The sequence below is a fragment of the Syngnathus floridae genome, chromosome 6 (genome assembly GCF_059516105.1).
Source record: "Syngnathus floridae isolate MCC-2025c chromosome 6, RoL_Sflo_1.0, whole genome shotgun sequence".
NCBI lineage: Eukaryota > Metazoa > Chordata > Actinopteri > Syngnathiformes > Syngnathidae > Syngnathus > Syngnathus floridae.
The window spans coordinates 13,211,080-13,237,089 of NC_142418.1; the positions used below are offsets into that span (position 1 = coordinate 13,211,080).

General features: G+C 39.1%; 1 protein-coding gene and 1 long non-coding RNA gene across 3 annotated transcripts; one reads left to right on the top strand and one right to left on the bottom strand.

The window, feature by feature from the left end:
- The first annotated feature begins 7,555 nt into the window (after positions 1-7,555).
- On the top strand, positions 7,556-24,263 carry LOC148396629 (uncharacterized). Of its 2 annotated transcripts, XR_015859172.1 has the most exons (6): positions 7,556-7,771; positions 7,862-7,904; positions 19,132-19,228; positions 20,079-20,128; positions 21,143-21,202; positions 23,890-24,263. It is a non-coding gene; the product is annotated as an uncharacterized LOC148396629 (long non-coding RNA). The 2 variants fall into 2 exon arrangements; XR_015859171.1 differs by lacking the exons at positions 7,556-7,771; positions 7,862-7,904 and adding an exon at positions 16,946-17,046.
- Positions 20,697-23,042, bottom strand: LOC148396630 (ras association domain-containing protein 10-like). The gene has a single exon (XM_088379580.1). The coding sequence runs from the start codon at positions 22,706-22,708 to the stop codon at positions 21,317-21,319; it is 1,392 nt and encodes a 463-aa protein (XP_088235706.1). The 5' UTR covers positions 22,709-23,042; the 3' UTR covers positions 20,697-21,316.
- Positions 24,264-26,010: the final 1,747 nt, after the last annotated feature.

Here is a 26,010-nt window from a genome sequence, read left to right on the forward strand (position 1 = left end):
TTCAAAAATATTAAAGTTTCCTGCTGACTGAGTAGACTTCTGAGGAAGTAATTCAATAACTAATTCAACGAATATACTTTATGGGGAGAAAGTCATTAATAACTTTTTTTCCAAGTAATATATGCAACACTTCTCATGATGCACCATGTGTGTCTATGACAGTGAGTGTTTTTGTCTGAGCTCCAACAGTACAGGAATACCAGAATGAGTCACAGGCTGGTGGCATTAGGACGGTGTTTGATAACCCAGCTGGGAATGCAGTGGAAAAAATAGTAAAGCCTGGAATTTTTTTTTTAAAAAGTACAGAACATTTCTGTTTAGGTAAGTTGTATGGAACAGTATAAACTGTATCTAAATTGATATTTTAAAATGGTTATCTAATACATTCTGTGTGTGCATGTGTGTGCATGTGTGTGTTTTTGTCTGTGTGTATCTTGTCAATGAGTCAAGTCTGCCTGAAAATCCCTCTAAACATCAGGATGATGTAACCTGATTCATTCTGTGTCATTCAGGCAGCCTGTAATAATAATGCCGGGTTTTTTTTGGCCAATAAAAGACGCTTCACAGTGAACACAGTATTCATGCACTCGCATATTCCCACTCTGGTGGTTCTAAACTACGTTCTGTAGCCACAGATGCCCTGAAGCAGGCTGACAGAAGAAGGGCTACGGTCCCTCTAACCACCACCAAACATTCAAACCAAGCTGTGTGAGTGACACTGGAGGCAACGTGGGGGAAGTGTCTTGTCTAATGACACAATGACACAAGACTCGGGCAGGACGAGAATCCACCAGCCTAGGCAACGGCTTTTTTTTCCTTTCAGCTTGCTAATTTATACTATATACGTATATACATACACTACTGTTCAAAAGTGTGGGATCCCTTTTGGTTTTTTATTTCGACCGAGCCAGGCCTATATCTACATGCACAACCATAAGTTTGTGACCTCCTAGCTTGCAGATCGACAGCTCACGACTCCCAGCAGCATCCCCAGCCGTCACTGTCACCACCTTTCCATCATTGTCACAGTCATTGCATCTCATGTTGCTTTTGATCTGAAGATTTGGCTCTGCAGAACCAATATCTCTCTGGCCAAAGCCTGATAACACAATGTTTGACAACACAGTCCATGCATGGCCTGCAGTCATGTCGGCGGCATGGCTTAGTAGTAGTGTCTGTTCATTGTGACCATGCAAAGTATTCTTGAGCAGAGATGGGAAAACCAGGTCCAGTTAGTAAAAACCCTGACACATTTTGCCTTTGACCACAAGTGCTTCTCATTTACCTACAGGCAAGCAAGCTTGTTTATCAGCGGGTTTGATATCAAGAAACAGCAAAACATGTATTATAATATTCATGTCTTTGTTGACAGTAAATCAATAAGGTAAATTAAGAAAATATGTCTTATTCATTCAGCGCTCTAGTTATTTTGTTTTTTATTTATTTTATTGGTGCACACAAACAATGACAGAGAAAGCAAAGAACAGCAGGCTCTCATTAAGTGGGTCACGTTAAATGTGCAAAGATAAACAGTACTGTGTAATTGATGGAGAAGTGTTTGATTCAAAATCTCTCTGCAGAAGTGAACATTCTTTTTAAATCAAAACCATATCCGTGAAAGAAAAATATTTTTCCAAAGTTTTTTAAATAATCACTTCGGAGTAGGCTGACTTGGTGTCACATTTAATTCTGAAACTCATACACTCATATACACTGATGTCACCCATGAGCTAAATAATCATGGAGCATTTTCCCTAGGCCAAATCATTGAATGAAAAAACTTCTGATAACCAAGTTTTGTTTAAAGCAAACAGAGCTGTCAAATGTAAACACACCTTAAATAACTTGCTTTGTAACGATACTTAAAAACCTCTTTCTCGCGGCGGAAGCAATACCTACAGGGCCATGTTCCACCAATAAATCACTCACATGCCTAAAAACCTTGTCATTACAACTCTGACTCATAGAAACCATGACCTTGAGCTCATAGTAAGCCGATGCAAAATTTTCTCATCCTGTTTAACTTTGGGTGACGAAGACGTGCTGTAACACGTCAGTGTTTTGAAGTCAGCATCGGGCCGTGAAGGGGAATCGCTATCCATGTGTGTGACAGTGATGGATCGGAAAGAGAGACACAGAAGTAGAGAGCCATCAGCTACACAAAGTGGGGAGGATGTGTGGGAAATGGAGTTGGTTCAACATCAAAGCTATCTCTTCTTAGGACTCAGCAAATACCTCACATTAGGCTGTGAGGCACTCCATTTTATCATTGGTTCTTCCTGTCTGGCAGAGGCCTTACACTTGGAGCTTCATTTAAACACTGACATAAATCAACATAAGCCCTACGCTTCCGTATGACATCACTGTTATGGTAATTTAAAAAAAAAAAGTCAGTTACGTGCCAATGTCCCATTTGTCGTGAAAATGTGTCTATTAAGTATAACTAGTTTAATATCCATCCAGCCATTTTCTATACTGCTTGTCCCCAGGGGGGTCGCAGGCATGCTGGAGCCTATCCCAGCAGTCATCGGGCATTAGGTGAGGGACACCCTGAACCGGTTGGCAGCCAATCGCAGGGCACACAGAGACGAACAACCAAAGTATGTCAAAAACTCCAATTGTCTATCAAACATAAGTTTGCATGCTTGTGGACCGCCATAGTAGGCGGTGGTGAATATAAGTTTGTCTTTGTGTACACAGCTTGTCTAAGCAGGCAGAGGCTCTCTCCTGAGTAAATATGGTGAGCCACAGATAACATTCATATGGGAATAACAAGGACATTCACTCACAGACACACACACACCCACACACACACACGTACACACACCGAACTACTTGGCAAAAAAGCAGTAATGACAATACTGTAATGGAAAGGTAAAGTTCATTCGTAACACTACAACCCAGTGTCTGCAAATGTTCACTTTTTTAGCTGATATCTTTAAATGTTCATGTCCTGACTGTTTTTTAAAACAAGGCAAAAGCAAATTTAAAGTACACTACTGTTTTTTGACTGTCACTGGAATGAAAAGTGAGCTAAAGCAGGTGTTGTGTCACTCAGCAGCGTCTTTGCCCCAGGATAGATCAACAAAAAAGTTGAAAAGTATTCGCAACCAGGCACCCCGTCCCAGACATCAAGTTTTCGGAAGTCACACAAAACAATAACAATCACACGTTGTAATGTGATATTGGTAAGTGGTTGAAAATGAGGTGAAATGAGATAAATAAATGTGAAATATCTCCTATATTTCTATGAATAGCGGGGTCTACTTCACCCAGAATGAGTTGTCCAATATTCTCTATATGTTTTCTCATTTTAGTGTACAACAAATATGAAGGTTGTTAGATTCTTCCCTGGGTGTTTTACTAACTACTTATTTCCTTACCCTTCTAACCTTGTTATTTAAATGGTACACATTGACATGCACATGTATGTGCTTTCAAGTTTAGTTTTTGTGAATTGAATGCTACTACAACCGCTCAGGTATTCTTTGCTATTAATCCCGCTTGTCCGTTCGGCCACAGCACTTAGAATTTCACATGAGCCTTTGAATGCTCTCATTGCGTTGCTGTTTTTTCTCAGCGATCGCAGTACCGCTCAGTACAAAAGGCTTTGTCTGTCCCGATGGTGTGTAAGTATGCATTTACTGTACGTGTGTTCGTTTGTGTTTGCGTGCGCGCGCATGCAGTCATGTTTTTGCATATTTACCATTCCTCTCAGCTTTAGTCTTTCTGCCCTCTTCTCTCTTTAGGTTGTTTTAACCAGGGCTGTGGGTCAACACGGGTCACCAAAAGGATTATTGTAAATGAGTGACAAACGAATCACAAAAGTAAGCACAAAAACCTATGAGTGAGAGTAAGAGCCAAGCATAAGGCATCTTAATTTATGTTCCAGTCCAGAATACAAGTACATCTGGTTAGATGTAAATAGATCTAATTCTCCAGATGATTAGGCTAAGATCTTAATTGGAAATCACCATGGTGAAGATTCTTCAAATGCCATACACTGATTGTATAGGAACTGATATCATAATGTTGCTTATCTTGGAAAAACATTTCAGAATTTTGTCTTTTCAAATATTGTATCAAGACAATGTGTACAAAAAACAAGTAAATTCCCTTTCTAGGTCTTCAGTTTATTTTGGAGTTGGCTGAGTGCACCTACTAAGGCAAAGGTTGAATCTCAGTAGCTGGCATTCTCAATTTGCCTTAAGGGTCACACAATTGGAATACCACAGCCACTTGACATTATACCACAATTGTGCTACATATTTCTGGCTGTAAAAGTATTGTCTGAGCACCTTAGGTATCGGAACTTCTTTGGCTCTTTGGTATTCTGCTCAAAGTACTGTCAGACGCGTTGAATTTGTTAAGAAACTGGTAGATCAAACATCAGTTGAGCTGGAGGCAGAAAATATTCGAACAACGGTAGGAATCCTGTGCTCTCTTCTATACTGCATATCTCCTTCACAACTATTGCTGCTTGCCTCTTTCAGGGGGTCTATCTACTTTTTACCTGAGTTAACATTTGCCACTTTAGTTCCAGCTTAATTGAAACCCTGATGGTTATCTAAGACTTAACAATCAATTTAGTTAACTAGTAAAATCCAAGTCATCCAATTCAATGTTTGTTCAAAGGCAAAATTGGCCTCATGACAATGAACTCCAACTATCTGGGACTCATTTTATAATATTTTGGCTTATCGTACAGCAAACATCTATTTATGTGGTTGAATTTGCTATTCAACCATGCACACTATTTTCTAATCCCAAAAGACTAAGTAAAGGTTTGATCTTATTGATACGTAACATTCACACACTGATGACCACTCAGTGGAACTGCATACAACGATTGATAAATCGCCCAAACGATTGCATGGACTGTGACTGCACTAGAGTCGAGATTGTACAAGGCTGCACATGCAAGTAACAGCAAAGTATATCATAAATGTTCACTGAGGTAGTAATTCCCAAACCATTTTAAGTGCTTCTTTAAAGGCTCATAAAATGAGCCCCCTATTTACCATGTTCTTCTTGGTCCCTAGGCTTCACGTGGTGAGTCATAGTTGTCTAGGTCGGGTTCGTTTAACTTCTGTACGTACTACTGTATATACAGTTTGTTCCACTATGAGAAATTTGAGTTGGGATAACTTTATCTGAGCTACAATGTCTGCATGCTAAAAATATTAGTCAGAGTTATACAACTGTATATTTTTCTGAATGTGGACCAAACCATTTCTCTCAGCCCAAGACCTACTCCATTAATTCCAGTGACTGCAATTTGACCTACGCTTTGTGTATATTTTCCTTTACAATGATTGATAGCTTTTCTAGAAGCAGTCTTAACTACTTGTCATCGTGACTAATGGGAGGATTTAGTTCAGTATTGTCTGCAGTGAAAATTCATGTCCATGAAGTTATTCATGTTAACTCAGAAATGAAAGACACATCCTACTGTCTTATTTTTTTGACCAGTTCAAAAGCCACACTCTGTTGTTGCAGGCTGTCATTTAATATTTCGTAAGAGCAGTGATAAACGGTATTGAACTGTTAAATGAACACTATTGGGCGACGAGAAAAAAATAAGGAACAAAAATATCACTTAAAATAAGTTATATGTACATGCTTAAATGTTTTTATATAAATGAGAATATATAGGAGTACTAAGTGTTTGTGTGTTTTTATTTTTTTTGATAGGTAGAGATTGACACATGCAAAGTATGTTTAAAGGATTTATAAAGTTGTTTTGACCAAAATAAAATGTTTTTGCTTGCTTTGTACAAGATGACCCAGTTTGTTGAGCCAGGGACGGGCAAACCCTGTTGGGAAAGTCTGAGCAAGTTGACGCCAGTAATGAACCTGTCCATTTTTTTTAACTCTAAACAGGGTTCTTTGACCCAAGTGTTTGTAGATTGTACACGTTCCTCAGAGCCGCAGCATCAGACAGACTTAACTCCAGATAGATTTTCTCATTTAGCTTGTTTTGGTTTTGGGTCACAGCTTTTGATCACAGCTATGAAGAGCACCCTTTGCTGTGTAGCAAGACACAAGGGAATGTTTTATGTGACTCAATAATTTTTTTATTCACAGTTAATGTAACCTAGTTTAGTCATTCAAATGGCATGTTAAATGCAATAACTGACAAGTCGTCCAAACCTGACAGACACATCAAGTCTCAAAAGTCTGCAAGGCCACTCAGACAGGTAGAAAATGTAGAAATTTCAAAGTCACCGTTTATGAGTGGATAATTATGCTTTGCCAAAACATACTTGGAATCTTTCTGACACTAAACAGTAAATCAAAATTATGATGACAATAAAATGCTGCTTGGTGAACAATCGCTCTTGGTAATTGTGCAACACTACGCAAAAACAAAACCCCTGCTTTAGATTTTATTATACAGGAAAGGATCATTTTCAATTCATTGTCATGAAAAATATTTTTTTTCCCACGAAAAGTTGGGTTGTTTGTACAAACACCCCCAACTCCCACCCTTCACTTGTGTGGTTTTGTGGGTGACTGCACAGACAGGATGTGGAAATAAATAATTTCAACTGTTTGTGTTCTGCTTGTGTGTCAAAATTGTTCATATTAAAGTGTTTACAATATCTTTCTTTCTAAGCTATTTCACGACAGCACCACATCTGTGCGACATACAGAAAAAAGAAAGAAAATCTGCTTTGTTTTATTGCTGGGCTGGGTGGGGCCACACCAGCCTGGAAATAGAACTGTAGTTTCCTGTTGAGTAGGTTATGCACACAATGTACAAAATGCAAAGACCGATTTTTCCAGGACTCTGAAATTATTTTGTGGCTAAACTACTCATCTGCAATTCGTTTTTGACGACAATGACGTTCTTTTTATTACCTCTACTAGTTTTGACATCAAACTGGGGTCTTCATGGGCAACTGAAAAAGGCGAATCATGTTTGAATTGTTAACATAAAAAAAAAACATACTTGTCAATGGCAATAAATGAGTTTTAAAATTCAACTTCCCTCTTTTTTAAGGGTTGTATATAGTGTGGTCCCTCTTCTCACAGAATCATTTAAAAGTTAAACATTGTGTTCAGGTTTTAAAGGTTGGAGTCACTGACCCAGTTAGAGCGATTCATTATTTCCCATCTCTCATTTGAAAGTAGATGAACATATGTGACCCCTGCAGCCTGCCATAAATGCAATTTTGTGCGTACAAAAGGCACAAACCTCCAGTGTGTTGATTAGGAACATTGTCCGATTTGTTACGCTTTGGGTTTCACGTGTGAGTGATGGCTTGGTGGACACAGGGCAACGCATAGTGCATGAGGTTGTACAAAGCTTGTTAACTGCTCCATTCTTAATAATTATCCATTAGTGTTAAGAAGTGTGCACGCTACGCCTGGGTGTAATACTCAACTCCAATCTCTTTCCCAGGGGAAATTGTCACGTGGCCGTGCCACTTGCCACCCAGCCAGTAACTTTCCTTATAGGCACATCGCTCTTAGCCACGCCCCTGCAATCAAGCTAATCACCGTCAACTTCCCTACTTAAACCCTGGACTCCCAGTTACACCCTGTCAGTTCATCCTGTTCTCCCACCCGTGTTGCACTCCATTTCTGCTGTCCGCGTATAACTCCTGTTGCCAACCCTGCTTGTAAATTGCCCTGATTTGCTCTGAATGCCGCACGTCCTGACCATCTGCTCGCTCCTAACCACGTCCTGACCACTCACTTTGTCCCCGACCACGTTCCTGCCCTGCGCCCTGCTATCCAGCGTGCTTGCTCACCTCTTGTCAAGGTGATACATTACATGTCTCACATTAACTACAGAGAAATCACGTTTGCAGGCTTTCATATACAAACTGACAGAGGTTCATGTGGTTTGCAGGAAAAGGTTTTGCAGGACCTGGAATGACGGCTGCTTTAACACTGTGAGTTTAAACATCTATGTGGTATGTGCAGCACTGTGTTAGTAACCTTTGATCTTTTTACAACCACTGATTGTATTCGCAATTCATACAGTGGTTCTTTTCAGTATTCCTTGATTGTTTCTGGGGGAGAGGGGGCGGGCATATTATTTGACTTAAAGGAAGCTTAACAACCTGAGCTCTTTTCACCTGACTGATGTTACCTCGCTAACACTTTCCCATTACTGTACTAGACACACAATACTGAGTGTGTGTGAGTTTGTGTGTGTGAGAGAATTGTTTCCATCCCTCTATAGAAGGGCGGACAGTTAATTTTGCAAAGGGGCCACATGAGAAACTGAAACGCTTGTTGCCGCGGACCAGCTTGACATGTTAACCACAACTTGTGTCTATATTATTTTTAATGTATTTAGAAATGCATATTGTCTTGTTTCACTACATTGCTACTTGTGTAGTTGTGGTATGTATTGTTAGAAATAGGTCATAAAAAATTGTAGCTGTCATTAAAATCACATCTTCACACATTCAAAATTTAAACATTAAGTGAAGTATTTATTTTATTATTGGTAGTGATGTATACCATAATGGCTTATAATACATAAGATCTATAAAATTGTAGATTTGCGTACGGTATTATCAGGCCAAATCTTGGCCCTCTGAGCAGGAAATAGGATTGTTTCTAATCTCAATAACACTGATTTTTAGTTCATTTTTGCTAGTTTATTTTTGGGAAAAATAGTTACTGGGGGAGTCAAGAACCTCACTATAAATTACAAAAATGTTGCTAAATTGGGAATACCACCGACATAACTTGATACCGCACTTGTTCACACAAGCACATAAAATAAAAGCACAACTTTTAAAATAAAAAATTGCATATTTTATTTTGACTTCATGGTCATTATAAGGGCCAGTCGAGGCTGTGGGCGTGCCTGTCGTAGCCCTGGGCTGTACTTTGCCCAAGTCTTCTCTCCAACTTGACACCAGTGTAAATTATTTAACAGTTAAATTGCACATTCTTTGGGAAACTGCAATCACCAGAAACTTCAACTGAATACATACACAGTTCAATGGAGGAGCATGATAATGTTTGATCAATACTGTTAGAATGGAATGAACAATGTTTTTTTTTTAGTGTAGTTGTAATTTGCAATGCCATTGGGAGATAGTATGGTGGCATTTTCTTGAAAGGCCTTTCCATCAAATTCAGAGCAGTTTTGAAGCACAGCCAACAATTAAGGTATTGTTAAATTCACCAAAAGTGACCCTTTGGATACAAATTTTGTATTGAAAGAATAAACAGACAATTGAAAGTGTGTTTACATCATCCACAACTGCTTGAGTTAATGTGTTTTTGGTCATTTTTTAACCTCATTTTGTCATGATGTGTGTATGCCATTGTTGCCAGGGGCACATACCACTGACTTTTGTTTGAGTTTTAAATAATTACTAGGGTTCATTGAGAGCCGAAGCAAAAGACCATCTTTGGGGGCCAACTCACACAGGAGCATTGTACTTATTGGCACACAGCATCTGACTGCTTGGCATAGACTTGTAATGTATGAGGCTGGTGTCGAGAAGCACATTACCATTTAGTTTCAATGCTTCCATTGAGTTATCTCCACAAGATATTGTTTCGAAAGTCTAGACTTGCCCCATTCAATGGCCATTTACCAGCGCTTTGGGACAGTCTCCAACCACATGCAGCTTAAGCCACCATAGCTAACCCGCTCAGAGTAATCACTGCTTATGGACACACAAACCATCTCAATCAAACCAACAGACACTCAGAAAGAAAGAGCACAGAATATTCCCACACCGATTTCTGACATTCTCTCACGCCACTGAGTGGGATGCTTAACGAAATAGTGTGAGTAGCTGACAAAGTCACAAGCAGATATTAAGGATAGAGAGTCACAGCTTTTCTAATAATAACGAGGAAATGAAAATTCTTCATGACGAGTGCTTTAATGTCTCATAATAGAGACATCTAGAGTTCAATAGGATTGCTGCTACTCAATAGCTGCCTTCTTTAAAAAGCAAAAAAAAAATTATCCACATGTGGGAGCAAAATCGGCCAGGCAATTTTATTGCTTGGGAAGGAGTGTGTAATGTGCTTTGTTTGACAGACCTGTAGCACTGAGGTCTGTAGTCATGAAGTCCTTTGAACACCAGGTTCTTCCTCGCCTCAAGTCGATCACCTCCCACCTCCTTGCCTATCAGAGCCAACACGCTGGACAGCATGTTTGGCCTTCTCCCCTCAGGCAGGAGGCCATTCAGACCACAAAACCTCACTTAAAACTTCAAACCTACACCTGATGTTCATTGCACATTGTTTAGGCCAGGGGTCGGAAATCTATGGCTTCTGAGGCAGCTATGGCTCTTTTGGCGACGTTAAAAACGTTATTAAAAAGTATACATAAGTACACTCAAAAAATCGTTGGTCTTAATTAAAATACATGCATTTAATTGTATTTAACCTATCGTGTTTTTTTTTAAATGGTATGGCTCTCACGGGAAATTATTTTTAAAAAATTGGCATTTATGGCTCTGTCTGCCAAAAAGGTTCCCGACCCCTGGTTTAGGCTATGACATGTCATTTCTTTTTTTTTTTTTCCCCTAGACTCTCTTACTAAGGTTTATTACCTTCCATTATGTTTCATGTTGCACCATTGAATTCAGAAACATTTTTAGTCTGCAATAGAATGACAATTGAATGAGTTCCAATTCTAATACTCGTGTCAGAGAGGTGGCACACCATATTTTACGCTAACCCATTTCTGACGCTTACTTCTCCCACCCAATTTATTGCTAAATAAGTCAATTTCTAACCCTACGAAGAATTTATGGTGGATACAAAATATGTAATTTGTATCCAACATAAATTCAGTTGATGATATTTTTCCCACAACTGTGGAGTAAAAGTGTCCTTTTGCTGTAGTACTGTGGGATTCTTTCAATGAAAAGTGCGTTCCAAACAAAATCTATTAGTAGTAGTAATAGCCTTGACTACTTTCTTTATTCTTCAAGCCTCTTCAATTATCTATTTAAAGGCGACAATGGCTTTAGAAATGCTTTGTAGGCTTAAATTGACGATGGATTATGTCAGATAAGAATGTTTTTTGTTTGTGACTCTCACTTTTTTTTTAAGCACCATTTCCAGTAAATAAAAAACGTGGTCAGCTCATGCCAGTTAAGTACTCTGGTGGTGACCTGTTAAAAGCTCTGGAATGTACAACATGGACCCTGTGACCCTTTAATGGCTGGACCTGGTACTTCAGGATCAAAGACAAACTGAGCCGGACTGGACGGAGGGGTCACATACCTCTGTTCACTTAACCTGCACACTTTAAGTAGCTCTGATTATTAAATCAGAAACCCAAATGAAACTTCAACCTGCTGCTTGGACATTTGTCACAAAGGGCCAAAGTGGATTTGTTTCTGCCTGGAATCATGGCATGCTAGAACTACAATCATTTGTAATGGTGTAGTACTATGACTTTACATTGTTTAATATTTAACAAATTATTTGAGGCCTTATGAGGAGCATTTTTTTTTCCCAAAAATTGATCATTCTGGCCACTTATTGCCAGTCGATTACCAGGCAAATACAAATTTAGATTCTTTAGATCAATTCAGATCTAGCAATTAACATAGGATGCATGTTTCTGGTATGTGGCAAAAACCCAAGCAAACATCAGGATGATATTCAAACCCAATACAAAAAGGTCAAAGTCAAATTTGCAACCCAGAAGCATCGGTTGTGACGTAAACATGCTGACCACATACGGACACTGTATTGCCTGACTGACTTTAATGCTATACTTTTTTTCTGATCTATAATTTTCATGATTAACGCCTGTCTTATAGGTGTTAAGGGTAGAAATAGCACACAAAGTATATTAGTTTCAGAATGAGATGAGAAATTTAAAAAAACTCATCAACAGCAAATAGGAGTTAATGATTTCCCAATATCCTCCCTGTTGAGCTAATCTACAATCACATTCTTACATTCCAGGGGAAAAAGAGAGGTGGGTCTCTCCCTCTGCACTTTGACATTTCTGCATCCAACAGGGAGCACAGTGTGTGGCCCAATGGTAACATATCTAATACAGGAATCAAGAATTAAAACTGATGAAATGAAAAAAAGAGATCTTAAGCTTAGCATCTGCATTTTAAGTAAATCCCTTTTGGCAATGGGATCTTCATATCAATATAACTGTACTTACATGTAATCTTGTTTTAATCAGAATCATATGAAACAGTTTTCCCCCAACTGCAGTATATTAAGTGACAAGCTTCACTGATGTCAATATTCATTGATTACATATATAGTACATATGATAAATTGACGTTTATTTCCATGGAAAGGCTCAAATTCCTGGCAAGCTTAAATAAGACAAGCAAGTATGTATATAAAGACGGCTGGGTGTAAGACATATTATCATTAGCCGCAGCTTAATTATTATAATTTAAAAAAAAAAAGCTTTTTCAAGGCAGCGAATATGTCTATTTTACATATTGCAGGTGCTTATGCACAAATTATATGATGAAACACACACGGTATTATTAAACTAGATTATAATTTATTCAGTCTGGCATGACAAGACTCATGCTTGATGAATTTGAAGTTACTTGTATGGGAAAATGCAATGCATGAGTTTGATCCAAGTTAAAATGAGTTGTCAAAATGCTGTGACGACACTTCATTCTGGTCTAGTGAACTACTCAGTGATCACCACAAACCCAACCACTATATAATTAAATAAGAGCTTCCTTGCGTGAGAGCATGACACATGGATGACCTGCTTTGGGGGTAAAAGTCACTTAACATGCATAAGCACAAAATCACATACTTCTGCAAGAAGGAGCAGAAAAAGGTGACACGTGATTTCTTTTTCTCACACATGATCCTTCACTTGCATTTCCACCTGACGGGCAGAAATGTGAAAGTGAACCACACACACAACACACACTCACTGGATGTGTAATAGGAAGTGGCAATCAGGAAAGTAGCAGTAAGCATCTGTTTCCCTCTATTCATCTTTGGTGATGATGAAGAGGAGGAGGTTGGAGTCAGATGAACATCCGCTTACGTTATCGCCCCGTGTGTTTCGTCCCACTGCACATCTGCAGCTGTGATACTGGTCAGTGTAATTGGGCATGTGAAATGACGCCGAGTGTGTTTTGCCACAGATGACAACGCAGTTTGCTTCAATGGAAAAAGTTTTGAACTGAGTGATGTATTTAGCGGATTTTTACAATTTCTCCAGATTCGAAACTAACAGATGTTGCGATTAACTGTTAAAAATTAGATGCTATATCAAAGGAGGACATGGAGAGTTGTTAGCCAATTAATCTCAATCCAAAAAACTGTCAATCAAATCAATGTCAGTGCTAACAGAAACGGAAAACTGCTGCAGTAGGGCAGGGGTGTCAAACTTTTTTTTTTCGCGGGCCGCATTGTAGTCATAGCTTCTTTCGGAGGGCCATTATGACTGTCAACCCAAATAAATATATGAGCACCTCACAGTATATACAATAAAAGCTACAAAACAAACTGACAAATAACTCGTTTTCAAATCAGACAAGTAAAAACTGGTCAAATATTTAAAAAAAAAGATATTAAAAGTGAAGACAATTTGCAATTCTAGTCATGACACACAAATTTGATGCACAATTTGTCTTCGCGGGCCACATCAAATGATGTGGCGGGCTGTATCTGGCCCCCGGGCCTTGGGTTTGACCCCTGTGCAGTTGGGTATGCACACAGAAAGGACCAGAAATGTGTTCTCTATGACAACTATCCAGCACTAGCCGTGGGCTTATAATGGCGTTAAAAACACATTCAAGAGGTGAAATATTTCAGTCCTTTTTATTTTTTTTAAAAGGAAATGTGATGTTTACATCTATCTCTGCGTGTCACACGGCTGTAACACTGCTCAACTGATTATTGGCAGATTGGGATTGATCCCATCACATTTAAATAAGTGACAGAGATCTTCATTCATCTTCAATTCAATTGGAATGACATAAAAGTATCCATGTAAACCTGGTCACTGAGGTCCACCCTGACATTGCACGAACAGGAGGGGCTGACAGGATGAAGATATGAGATTTAATTGGTGGTTGTGTTTGACATTGTCAAGAGGACCAATAACTCAGTAACACCCTGTTGATAGCACACACATGTGGCAACATGTTTAAGTGTTCACACCCTCTGACGCGCACCAATACACATAAGTCACACATATAGACGTTTGGAAGTACTGTAGCTGAGCTAGCTCACAATTCCATGCACACACACACAAACACACACACAAACACACCTACAACATATCAAAAGTCATATCTTTTACTGATAACATCATGTTTGTTTGCCTTTGAATGCAGTTAGGAAAAAGAGGGACTGATAACTCGAGGACCTCTGTGCGGACTCATGGCTGAAGTTTACATTTGTACACAGGCTGGAGATTACAACTGTGACCGCTGCACTAACAACCTAAAACATTGCACTTTGTACTTGGATGGTTGCATCAGCTTGTGTGGTTGAGGAAACCACTACACATACATGATCAAAACATATTACAGAGGGTGATCAATATGAATCTTAAAAATGTTTGCATAACAGTTAGTTCTTACCTGATTTTCCGGGTCGGGATGCATATAACATTTGATTCGAAAGATGAAGATACAAGCAGTTGTGTGAGCGCCTGTGCACTCATCAATTCTGAAATCAAAAAATTTAAAATGTAATTAAATCGACGAAAAAAGAAAAAAAACGCCTTTTTTAAGCATTTTTTCATTTGCGCATTTTTGTCTGATCGCACAACTGCAGCGCACCGCTGAAGTAAATCTTAACTTCTTTTACCTTAGCATACAAATTTCACATCCAAGAAAGACCTGCTCTTAATTCCTAACCGTAGAGCACGCACTCTATATTCTACCTTCTTGTTTTTAGCATGTTATTGTTTAAACCACATTGTTCCCCCATCAACTTGAGTCACTTACCATATGCAAAAAGTCTTATGAGTAAAACTGCTTGTCCTTTTTTTATATTTATATATTTTTGGACACATTTGCAGTTTTCACCCGACCTGGTCCTGTCCATCTGGAAAACCAGGCACAAAAATAGAAGAGTGAACTTCCTTCCTCATGAAAGCAAAATGGAACTAAATGCACTGTTGCTTTGTTTAATGCCAGTGTTCCAGATTGTTTGTTGTCTTCCATCCATTGTTTTTCCAACAGATGATGCGCCAATGTTTTATCTGCCTCATTAAGTCTCATTGTCACTTCACACATGAATAACTGCGGTCCTCCTTTGATACATTGTGTTATCTAAAGCTGAAATAACCATTTTAATGTCTGCTATTTTGTGCCACAGTGTTTACGGTTGTATGCCCAGCAATGGCTAAACAACAAAATTACTGAGTACTTTTTAAAAATGTTTGGCATTTCACATTACACAACATAAAAAGTGTAATTTCTGTTTAGAATCTAATCCACGGCGGCACAATGTAAAATAAATAAATATGAAATATGACTTCATTCAAGGCTGCAAAACTGCCATTGTTTAGAGTTTTTCTTTTATCTGATGGTGACCCAAGACTTTTCAAATACAAACACAGGACAGGCCACATGCCTTATTGCAAAGTAAATATATTTATTGATATACAGTAACACAAACGATAACCGATTAAATAATGATGGGAAGGCCCAATAGTCATTTTTGCCCATCGCTGCATGAGTGACTTAAGTATGGCGCTTTATTAAGTCCTTTGTCTCTGACATGCAAATATGAATTAATGACTTAGGTCACAGGATGATTCCCAAGTGGATATGAGGTCATCATTTCCTGTTTTGATGTTAGTTGACATGGCAGAACAGCAGCCTGGCCCTACAAGCTGTCCGTGCTTCATTATTCATGATAAGGGTGTCTTCAGCAGCTGTCGGTATAGGCGAATTTTAGAAGAGGGTGGATTTTGGCACATTCTGCACCTAAATAAATAATATCACTGACAAGCTGTATAAATCAAGGGCAGGGTAACATGTTATTTAGGGGTCACTGTTCCATTACTCCGGCAAGAGATTCACGTTGGAGTGCATTGCTAAGCAATGGCTATGCAGCAAAAATATCATATCTTGTCTATTCTGCCAAACTACTTTATTAGTTACTGTGAATATTTTTCACTAAAATTGTGCCACTGCACAACGTCTGTATAGTACATGTCACGAGGTTTACTGATTGGCCAGGCCAGCATTTTATTGAGTTCTGTGAGATTGATCAGGAAGAGAGATCCCCAGAAAATGAATTGAGTTACTAACACATTTGCCTTTACTATCACCAGTAGGTTGACAGCTAGTGTACAGGATATTGTCTTTCTAGGTTATATGTTGCACTTGCCATTAGAGTAAATCAAGTCTGCTTACAGCACACTTCTCAAATAAGATCAACTGTCAGCTCACGTTTGATTTAACATTCGTCTCAGAGCATGTAACATGAGGAAAACTCAATTGTTTTCTTTTTCCTAAGGGCATTTGAAAATTTAGTACAAATTCTTGGCTTTATGAACAGGTCTTATAAATGTCCAAGATCAAAATACCTTACAAATTTTTGTCCATTTTTCGTGGTTAAATTACTACACTGAAATAAACATTTTTTGTTGAATTTACTCCATATTATTTCTTCAGATGTTTGCACAAAACAAAATATTTTGGATTCAGTATACGCCATTTAAAAATGTATCTGGTATTGTAGGAGCAGATGTATTTTATATTGACAAAATAAAAAGGGGTAAATTCAACATTTTAGTTTTTTCAGTGTCGTGATTTAACCTCAAACTGAAAACGGCACAAAAAATTACAACATTTTGTCTGCAATGCAACATGTTTACACACAACTGCAATGGCCATCCCGTATTAATACCCACACAACAATGAATACAATGTAATGCATGTCTCACATGTATTTTAACATGCAAACACACACGCAACATGAGTTTACAGGTTTTATTATGACAACACAAAAAAACATTGTGTCTTTATTGTGTCATGATAAGGGTAAGGCATTGTCCCCACTACACTTTGCTCAGTAGTACGTCGTTTTTATCATGAGGAGAAATCTGGATGTGCAAAGGACAAACAGGTCATTATGAACCTTTCAATGATAAGTTGATTTATCTCTGGACACGGAAAACACTATTGTACCAACAAATTGTCCTATGGGTGGAGTGTCTTCTAATGTTACTTTCTTTTCAATGACTGGCGCTAATGTGTTACAGTCTTTCCCCATTTCTCACTGGGAGGAACACGGTATTGTATGAGGGCTCTACGTTTGGAAAATGTACACTTTTTTAACCCTCCTATCGTCCTAGGGGTCGATTTGACCCCATTCAATGTTTACCATTCAAAAAATAGTAGTTGACCATATTTCATGACTTTTCCTAAATTGATGGGGACAGCTGAACTGGCATGATTTTTTTATGATATTTTTTCAATGTACTGAACACATATTGCACGCATTGGTTGTCCTCTGGGGTCAATTTGACCCCAAGCTGTTTTAGCTGTCAATCTAGTTCTTAAAATACACTTGACTTGAACAAATGAATGATAAGCATTCACATTCAGTGTCTAAACCTTAGTTTGTTGTTCAGATGTCTTTGACAATGATTATTTGAGTCGCACCTTTGTAATGATTTCTGCTTTGGTCCTTGTTTCGTAAGGCGCCTAATGATAGTCCATTTATATATACAGTAGTGTTCAGAATCGTGGTGCTATGAGACTAAAATGAAGATTATTCCAGGTTTTTAGTTTATCTTTTTATGATTACATGGGAAACAAGGTACCAGTAGATTGTGTAGATTCTCACAAATCCAACAAGACCAATCATGACATGCACATGTTCAAGGCTGTGAAATTGGGTTATAGCTATACTAGTTATCATACAACCTAACAAACAAAGACTACGTTCCAAATTACAGTCATATATTTTTGTAGTTTGTACATAATACTGCATATACCACCAGAAAGAAATATTACCTTCCTCATAGTCAGGTAACAAGTGGGAATTATTCTGTGACTTTGCTAATATAAACATCGCAACCACGGAAACAAGTAAAGGAAAAACCGAGGCGGGTAATTTGCGTCAATCTTAAATCAAAGAAGTCAAGAAGAAAGTCAAGAATTAGCCGCCACAGACCGTCATTAACACAACCTTGTGATGAAAACATGTTCCCCGTTGACAAGCAGTGTGTTGGAATGAGAAGGACGGTTTAGGATGGCAGCAGTTTGTATCGAGTGACACTTTGACATCAATCATGAGTAAGCCGACAAACAGTAGCCTCGGGGTACCCATGTTATCTGCACAAGGCAGAATCAAGTTTTTATAGTAATTTGACCACAAGCAGACTATCCGGCATCATTATTACCCACATGCAGCACAGCGGATAGGAGGCCTGACTCACATTTCTGAAGTTCGGGATTCATATTCTCAGTTCCGGCCTTTCTCTCTAATCTTTGCACATTTTTCCTGTGCTCACTGTGATTTCTCCAGGTACTCTGGTAAATTTCATATTCCCAAAATATATTATCCCGGTTGATTTTGGATAAGCGGTAAGTGGAGGTTGTTTGGCTACATATGCAGTATATGATACGTATATAGCAATTCACACTCATTCAATATGTTTAGATGACCATGCATTTTTATTGACAGTAAATAGGAGTGCCAATATGTTCAATATGTTTTGATGACCATGCATTTTTATTGACAGTATATAGGAGTGCTGAGATTCAAACCCATAGTCTCTCAATTATAATACAATATTTTATATCTATTTTTATATATATATATATTTATATATATTTAAATACTCTTTTATTGATGACAACCACAGTAATCAGATTTTACTTCTTCAGTAGTGTCACCCGTTATACTTTAAAATGCAGATCTTTCTACAAACCTTTTATTAGTAGCTGTCATGAAATTGTGAGGTTGTACCAGTTGGGGTTGGCGAGGCCTATATCTTTCCACTGTTGTCGAAGAAAAAAGAAAAATATTGTAAGACATGACCAAAAACTAAAATAAGATATAATATGAATATTTATAGGCACTAATAATTAAAGAAAAAAAAAACTTATAAACTTTTATCAGCACCAGAATCATTCAATCACTTTCCTTCTAAAAATATCAAGCATTTTAAAAGAAAATGTAACACCTTGTCTTTAATTGCAGGTCCAAGAGAACAAAGATGTCTGCATGTTTAGACCGCCGAGGAGGCAAGTGAGAAGTGGCCTGACCCTGGAAGACATCACCCGCAGGCTGTGTGCAGGTGTGTTACTGCATGGTAACATGAGCTCGCAGGAGTCTATTCATGTCTCTCTTTCAGTCTGTGATGATTAGAGCAGAAGCTCATGCAAGAGTGATCAGGGAGTAACAATTACACTCAACTATGTGTGACCAGCATACACATATATTCATTCCAACATGCTTGACTTCACACACCTTTCACTTTGGCCCGAAGCTGTGCAAACTATTTTTTGCCATACAACCAAAGAAGAGTTACATATAAAATAAAATCTGAAGATGCTCTAAGACATGTCACTTGTGTTGAAAGACGCGACACGACAAGCCAGAGGTTTTGCTGTTTATTACGACATGTACAGTCATGTGTAATTATGCTCTAGAGCAGATGATTATGAAAGAGTTAGATGTTGCCATGTTGTGGCCTGAGAACCACACAAAATGATCCTTAATTTAGCTACGCACAAGCCAGCTTATATATATATATATATATATATATATATATATATAAAGATTGAACCAAGATCGCCGTCTTGGTGGAACACAAATAAGCAGGCAAGTATTTGCTTATTTGAATCTGCAAATCACTGGTGTAACACCTCAAATATTCAATTATTAACTAACCACTATCATTATTGTCTTCTGATATAGAGCGATAAATTCATCTTGGTCAGTGCTCAAGAGAGGTTATGCTCTGACCAAAATATTCCCCAAAAAATGAGATCATGACAGATTGACAAGAAAGAACATTTGTGCTGTTTCCACCAAGGACAATCACAACCACAACTACTACTATAGTGCTTTTACACTTTAGAAAGCACCTAGTTGTGTTTTTAATAATTAATGACAGTAATTATGTGCATTGTGTTTGTTTTCAGACCAGGTTGCAGTGAAGGGATCTCATATTCAAGCACCGTCATACAATAAGGTCTTGGAAAGAATTTCTTACATACACGTATTATATTTTGATTATTTATGGATATGTCAGTCATAAGTTATTCGATAACAACAAAATAGTGACTTAATGCTTCCTGAGGTGTGAGCCGGCCCACTCAACGATGGCTTTAGAACTCCTCCCTAATGATAGTGGATCATTATTAAATAATGGCACGTCTCGCAGTTCACTAAGCAATCCTTTTGCCACTTATTACTGGGATTCATAGTGACAGTAAATTGTTAACTGTGGAGTGTGGTATTAGCTGGACCTTGCCAAATAGTGAGCAGACTGATGACAGCACCACTTCAAGTTTAATGAAGTCCCCCGAGGTATAGAAAATGTATGAAATAGATATAATGATTGGACAAATATTTTTTTGTTATGTTATAATTGGGTATTTGAAACCAAAACTAAGCTGAGGATTGACTTTTTTTTTTTTTTTTTTGCCTGGTGAGCTGGATCGAATGATTTTTCAGCCCAAGTGTCCTGGTTCCCTACTCCTGTTTTGTAAGGATATGGTTCCATATGTATAATAAATTTGTGTGACCTTGTGTGATTGTTAATAGGGAAATAAATTAATATGGTGATTGGAGCCAAAATGACAGGCAGCTTGCTGTCATCTCAGCAGAGAATCAATGCTGTCATAATCTAGAATCCTTACCACTTCCTTTCGGACAATGTGTTAAACTTTTTGTGAGGACCAAATTATAGTTTTTGCGGTTGTCCATTGTGCTGTATGTTAATTGCCTTATTGAATTCTTCCATACACAAATTGATGAATAATGAGTTTTATAAACAAAAGTCAGAAAAAAATTCTTCAACTGTTGTTTGGTTTATTTAAAAAAATGGGTTTAGGAACAAAAACATGTTTTCCATATTTCAATGTTGAAGTGAAGACGATTTCATGATTTGCTTTAGTAGTACATGAATAATTTGGCAGGCCTCAAGTTTGACACCTGGATTTAATATATTACATTTACATTTCTATGTGGTTTTCTTTCACAGATTTAATATCGCCTGAAGAAGCACTGTTTTTTTTTTAAATCACTCCATGGAAGTGACAAGGTATGGCCTATCAAACCAAACTTAATCTGATAACATTTAATGAATTACTTTGCAATTTTAATAGCATGTGGCTGTTGTTAGTGACATACACTTCCCGAGTCCATGTTATCTGGTTTAGACCAAAGACTCACACACGGGAGGGTTGTCAGAGTCCTGACTATGCATGGAGCTCAGGCCTGTGTCCGAGTCCTCATCGTTGATGTTGCAAGACTTTGACACACCTCGGGCCTGCTCCACCCAAATGCCACTCTTCTCCCCTGGCACGACTGCACCCTCATCTTCATCTGCCTTTGTATCATCAGCATCCTCATCAGCATCAATATCATCATCCTCATCCGGTTTGGTGTCCTCCTGTTCTAGGTCCATAGTCTCCACTTTGGCCAGTAGGTCCAGCAGTTCAGTCTCCTTGCTCTCCCAGAGTGCAAGACTTAGGTCCAAGTCCCCCCTAATGCCATCCAGGTCTGTCTTAAGTCTCAGGCCTATGTAGAGGCTGGTGTTCAGCTGTGTTTTGATCCTCTCCTCCTCCAACACCATCTCGTCTCCAGACACACACTCCGGCACTGGAGGAACAGATAAGCACATTTCCAACATATTTTCATCTTCTCCCTTCTCCTCCTGCCGTCGCTTCATCCACCTGCGGTTGAGCTCCTCCTGGATCTCTGCGGTGATGCTCTCCATGAGCGCCTCTCGCTCCACCAGCTCCTCCTGCAGCCGCACAACCTCCTCGCAACGCCACACATACTTTTCGAACTGGGCCAGAGCTTCCGGAGCGATTTTGTGAGTAGGGTCCTCCGGGAATGCAGAGGAGTCCTCCAAGTAGGTGTCCTGCACATAGTTGACCCCGTGTCGCTTCATGCGTTCAAAGTGCACCTTGGACTCATAGCTCTCAATCTCCTTATCCAACTCCTTGAGTCTCTGGACCTGCTGGCGAATGGTGTGATCCTGCGAGAGCACCAAGTGGACTAAAGTTTCCATCTTCTCCACAGAGCTCTTATCTTTACCAAGCGCTTGCTCTTTCTTTTTGTTCATCTTATCCAACTTTCTGAAGGCCTTTCTTACAATGCGCCTCTGCCTTTCCTGGGACAAGTTGGTAGTTGCAGCGGGCCAGCAGATCCTAGCGGGGGCCCTGATCACCCCGCCAGGACCCCAATTCTCCCGGCGTTGGACCACCCGAGCCTCAGCACTCCGGGGCCCATTGTTAGGAAGTGACGCGTCATTCCTGACCAGGACAAAGCGGACGTTCTCCTGCTCGTCCCCCCAGGCGCTCCACAGACGGAGAATTTTGGTCTTGTTGGGTAAAATCCTCTCAAAGCCCCTCCATTTCTCCACCACACAATAGGACTGAGGGGGTCCGGACAGCATCCCAGCTGAGGCACCTTGCTGGAGGTTCTGGTCCTCCAGCAGAACTTGCACCACATCGGTGCATGTGGTCCTCTTAGTCAACCCGGAGACCAGCTTCTCTTCCCGGCAGACCCACACAGAGACTTTACCTTCTTCTGGGTCCATCTCATTCACCTTATGCGATTTAGTATATCCAGTTTTTTTTTTTTTTTTTTTATCAATCTTTTGGGCTCAAATTCCAGTGTGACAGTCAGTTTAAGAAAAGTAAAACTGGCAAGTCCAAAAGTAAATATTGAAAGGACAAATGAGCATCAGAGCTCATTTGGAAAGTAATTACATCCATTTCTTGCCCGTCGTCGACTTCACGCGGTCTTTTCCCGCTGCGTGGACATCGTGTCAGTGCCCTCGGCAGAAAAAAAAAAAAAAAACAGCAGAGAGAAGACGAGCGTGCCTGCTTGAGTTGAGATAGGTTGCTTGTGCGTGGAAGAGAAAAAGTGACTGCTGGAGGCTCTGGAACACGCCCCCTCTAGTCCTCTCCTCCTCCTCTTGCTCACGTGCACAAATGCAAATACAGAAAATATCAATCCAAATAATCGGATTTTATTTAGTCTGTGACAAAATTAAGACGTTTCAAAGTTTTGAAGTTCTATTGAGCTGCACGCTGCACAGTAGCATGCGTTGTTATCAAAAGCCATACAGAGCGCTGATGATGAAGCAGATAAAAATCCATCTTTTAGGGCCTGTAGAGGTAGTTTAGATCAGTGTTTTCCAATCTTTTTTCATTCACGGCACACCTTTTCATTGGAAAAAATCTCGAGGCACACCACCAACAAAAAATCTGTCAAGTGTTACACCAGCTTCTATATTAAAATCAGTTATAATACAACAAAAGATGTAAAGTTCTATTCCTATATATGTATGGAGATTCGAATAATTGAATAAAAATAAATACTAAATATTCTTTAAATTGTATTTCTTTTGTAAATGAAAGTGACAGTTTTTGAAAAAGGTTTTAGACAGTGTAAGGAATAAACCATTGAAAGTGATTGTGATCAAAATCCAAAATAATCAATATGGCTTTGTTTACTGTTTTGGACTAGCTCTATAAAATATTGCGACATTAAGAACAAAGTCACTTTTAAAGACGCTCTGTTGTTCTGACAGCGTGTCACTGTTAGTAAAAGGCAGCAACTAGTGATGTGCATTCCAGTTCTTTTAAGTGAACTGAATCTTTAGAATCAGTTCATTCAAAAGATTCGTTCAAACGAATCGTTCAACGAATCATCCCCACACACGCACAAATTGAACAGGAAGTTGCGTCACCGACTCGAGATTTGCATTTCCAGGTCATCGCGTGAACGGATCAGTGAGGGAGCGGCGAACGAGATAATGGGTGAACTGCCTTCCCGTGCATCGACGGATCAGTCAGTGAATGTGCTGCGTCTCCTTCCTGGCGTCAACTATGGAAGCCAGAATGTCGATTTGCCAAGGAAAGAAAGAAGCACTCACTGAAACACCACTTCTTCTATGCACGTTTTCTCCAAGCTAATGGCTAACTTTATTGCATGAAGGGATGCGCCGTTATGCAACAACGGGGAGATTCTGCTTCTCTTTGGGTCATCTTGATTTTATAACACTTGTAGTAGTTTTTAAATAACGTGTATGCATATATACGCCTAAATATTGTTATCCAATATATCTGCTGCAATTTCACATTGGATTGCTGGTTTGAAATTTACTCTTATTATTTTAATAAACATTTATGTTAAAACTTGTCTGGTGTTTTATTCCTTGTTTTTATATTTGCAAATTAAAACATAAAAATCAGACATTTGGTTAACTGCTTTATATGACAACATGTGTAGGTACACCTCATGGACATTTCAATAGGTACACCACACGAGGTAAAAAAATAAATAAATAAATAAATAAATGAATAATGGATTAATTGCACAATAAAAGCACATTCAAGCATTTTCTCACACCTGGGATCGAACCAAGATTTTACTGAGCAAGAGCCCGAGCCACTAACCAGTCAGCCACTCCAACATGACAGGCTATGTTTGCATGCACTGTTTTGTACTAGTCATGTGCATCACAGGCCAATAGGGAAAAAGTGAAAGTGAAAAGTGCCACAACCTCCTGATTGGCTGTTTGAGCTGTGACGTCACTTGGACACTTCATTAGGTACACCGCCATTTTCAAGTGTACCTAATAACAGGCCACTTTATGAGGGAAATACAGGAGGTGAATCCTGGAACACATGTTGGAATGCGGCCCCGAGGACTAGAGCTTGACACTTGTGACCTTTGACCATGATATTTCCCTAATAAAGTGGCCTGTTATTAGGTACACTTGAAAATGGCGGTGTACCTAATGGAGTGTCCGTGTGATTCCCTCGTTAAGTGCAGGTGCGTGAAAACTTTTAGCTCCTTTTGAACGTGAAAGAAGCTAAAACTTTTCACGCACCTGCGCTTAACGAGGGTCACTTGGAAAACATGTTGGAACGCGGCCTCGAGGACTAGAGCTTGACACTTGTGACCTTTGACCATGATATTTCCCTAATAAAGTGGCCTGTTATTAGGTACACTTGAAAATGGCGGTGTACCTAATGGAGTGTCCGTGTGATTCCCTCGTTAAGTGCAGGTGCGTGAAAACTTTTAGCTCCTTTTGAACGTGAAAGAAGCTAAAACTTTTCACGCACCTGCGCTTAACGAGGGTCACTTGGAAAACATGTTGGAATGCGGCCCGAGGACTGGAGTTTTACACCTGTGACCTTTAACCATGATATTTCCCTAATAAAGTGGCCTGTTATTTGGTACACTTGAAAAGAGTGCAGACAAGGCCACCTTCTGTATTTCTACATAAATAGTTGCATTTGTTTGCATATGCGCATACTTATACAAAGCGAGGTTCCAATTCTAAAAGCACATATAAGTATATGCTCACACCTGGGATCGAACCAAGATCTTACCGACCAAGAGCCCATGACTCTAACCAGTCGGTTATTTCGACCTGGACGTCCTGGTCGGATGCACTGTTTTGTACTAACGATGTGCATTCCAGTTCTCAAGTGAACTGAATCTTTAGAATCGGTTCACTCAAAAGATAATATAACCGTTATATTATACTGTATATAGCAGTATTTAACTATTTAATCTTAAAAATGGGTGTGGAATCCGATAAAAGGATTCACATTTGAATACGAGACAGAGAGTTTTACGGAAATACCGCGTCATTTTATTTTTTTATTTACCTTCACTCTGAAAAATCCACGAGGTTTGTTGGGAGATAAAAGCATCCACAATCACGTTACAAACACGCACGCACACATGCACGCACACACGCGCGCGCACATGCACGCACATGCACACACACACATTGTATTTAGACAAAAGTAGATTTGATAAGGAAGATTGTTGATGCGTCTGGGCTGTGAGATAACACTTTTTTTTCCTCATCTCTGA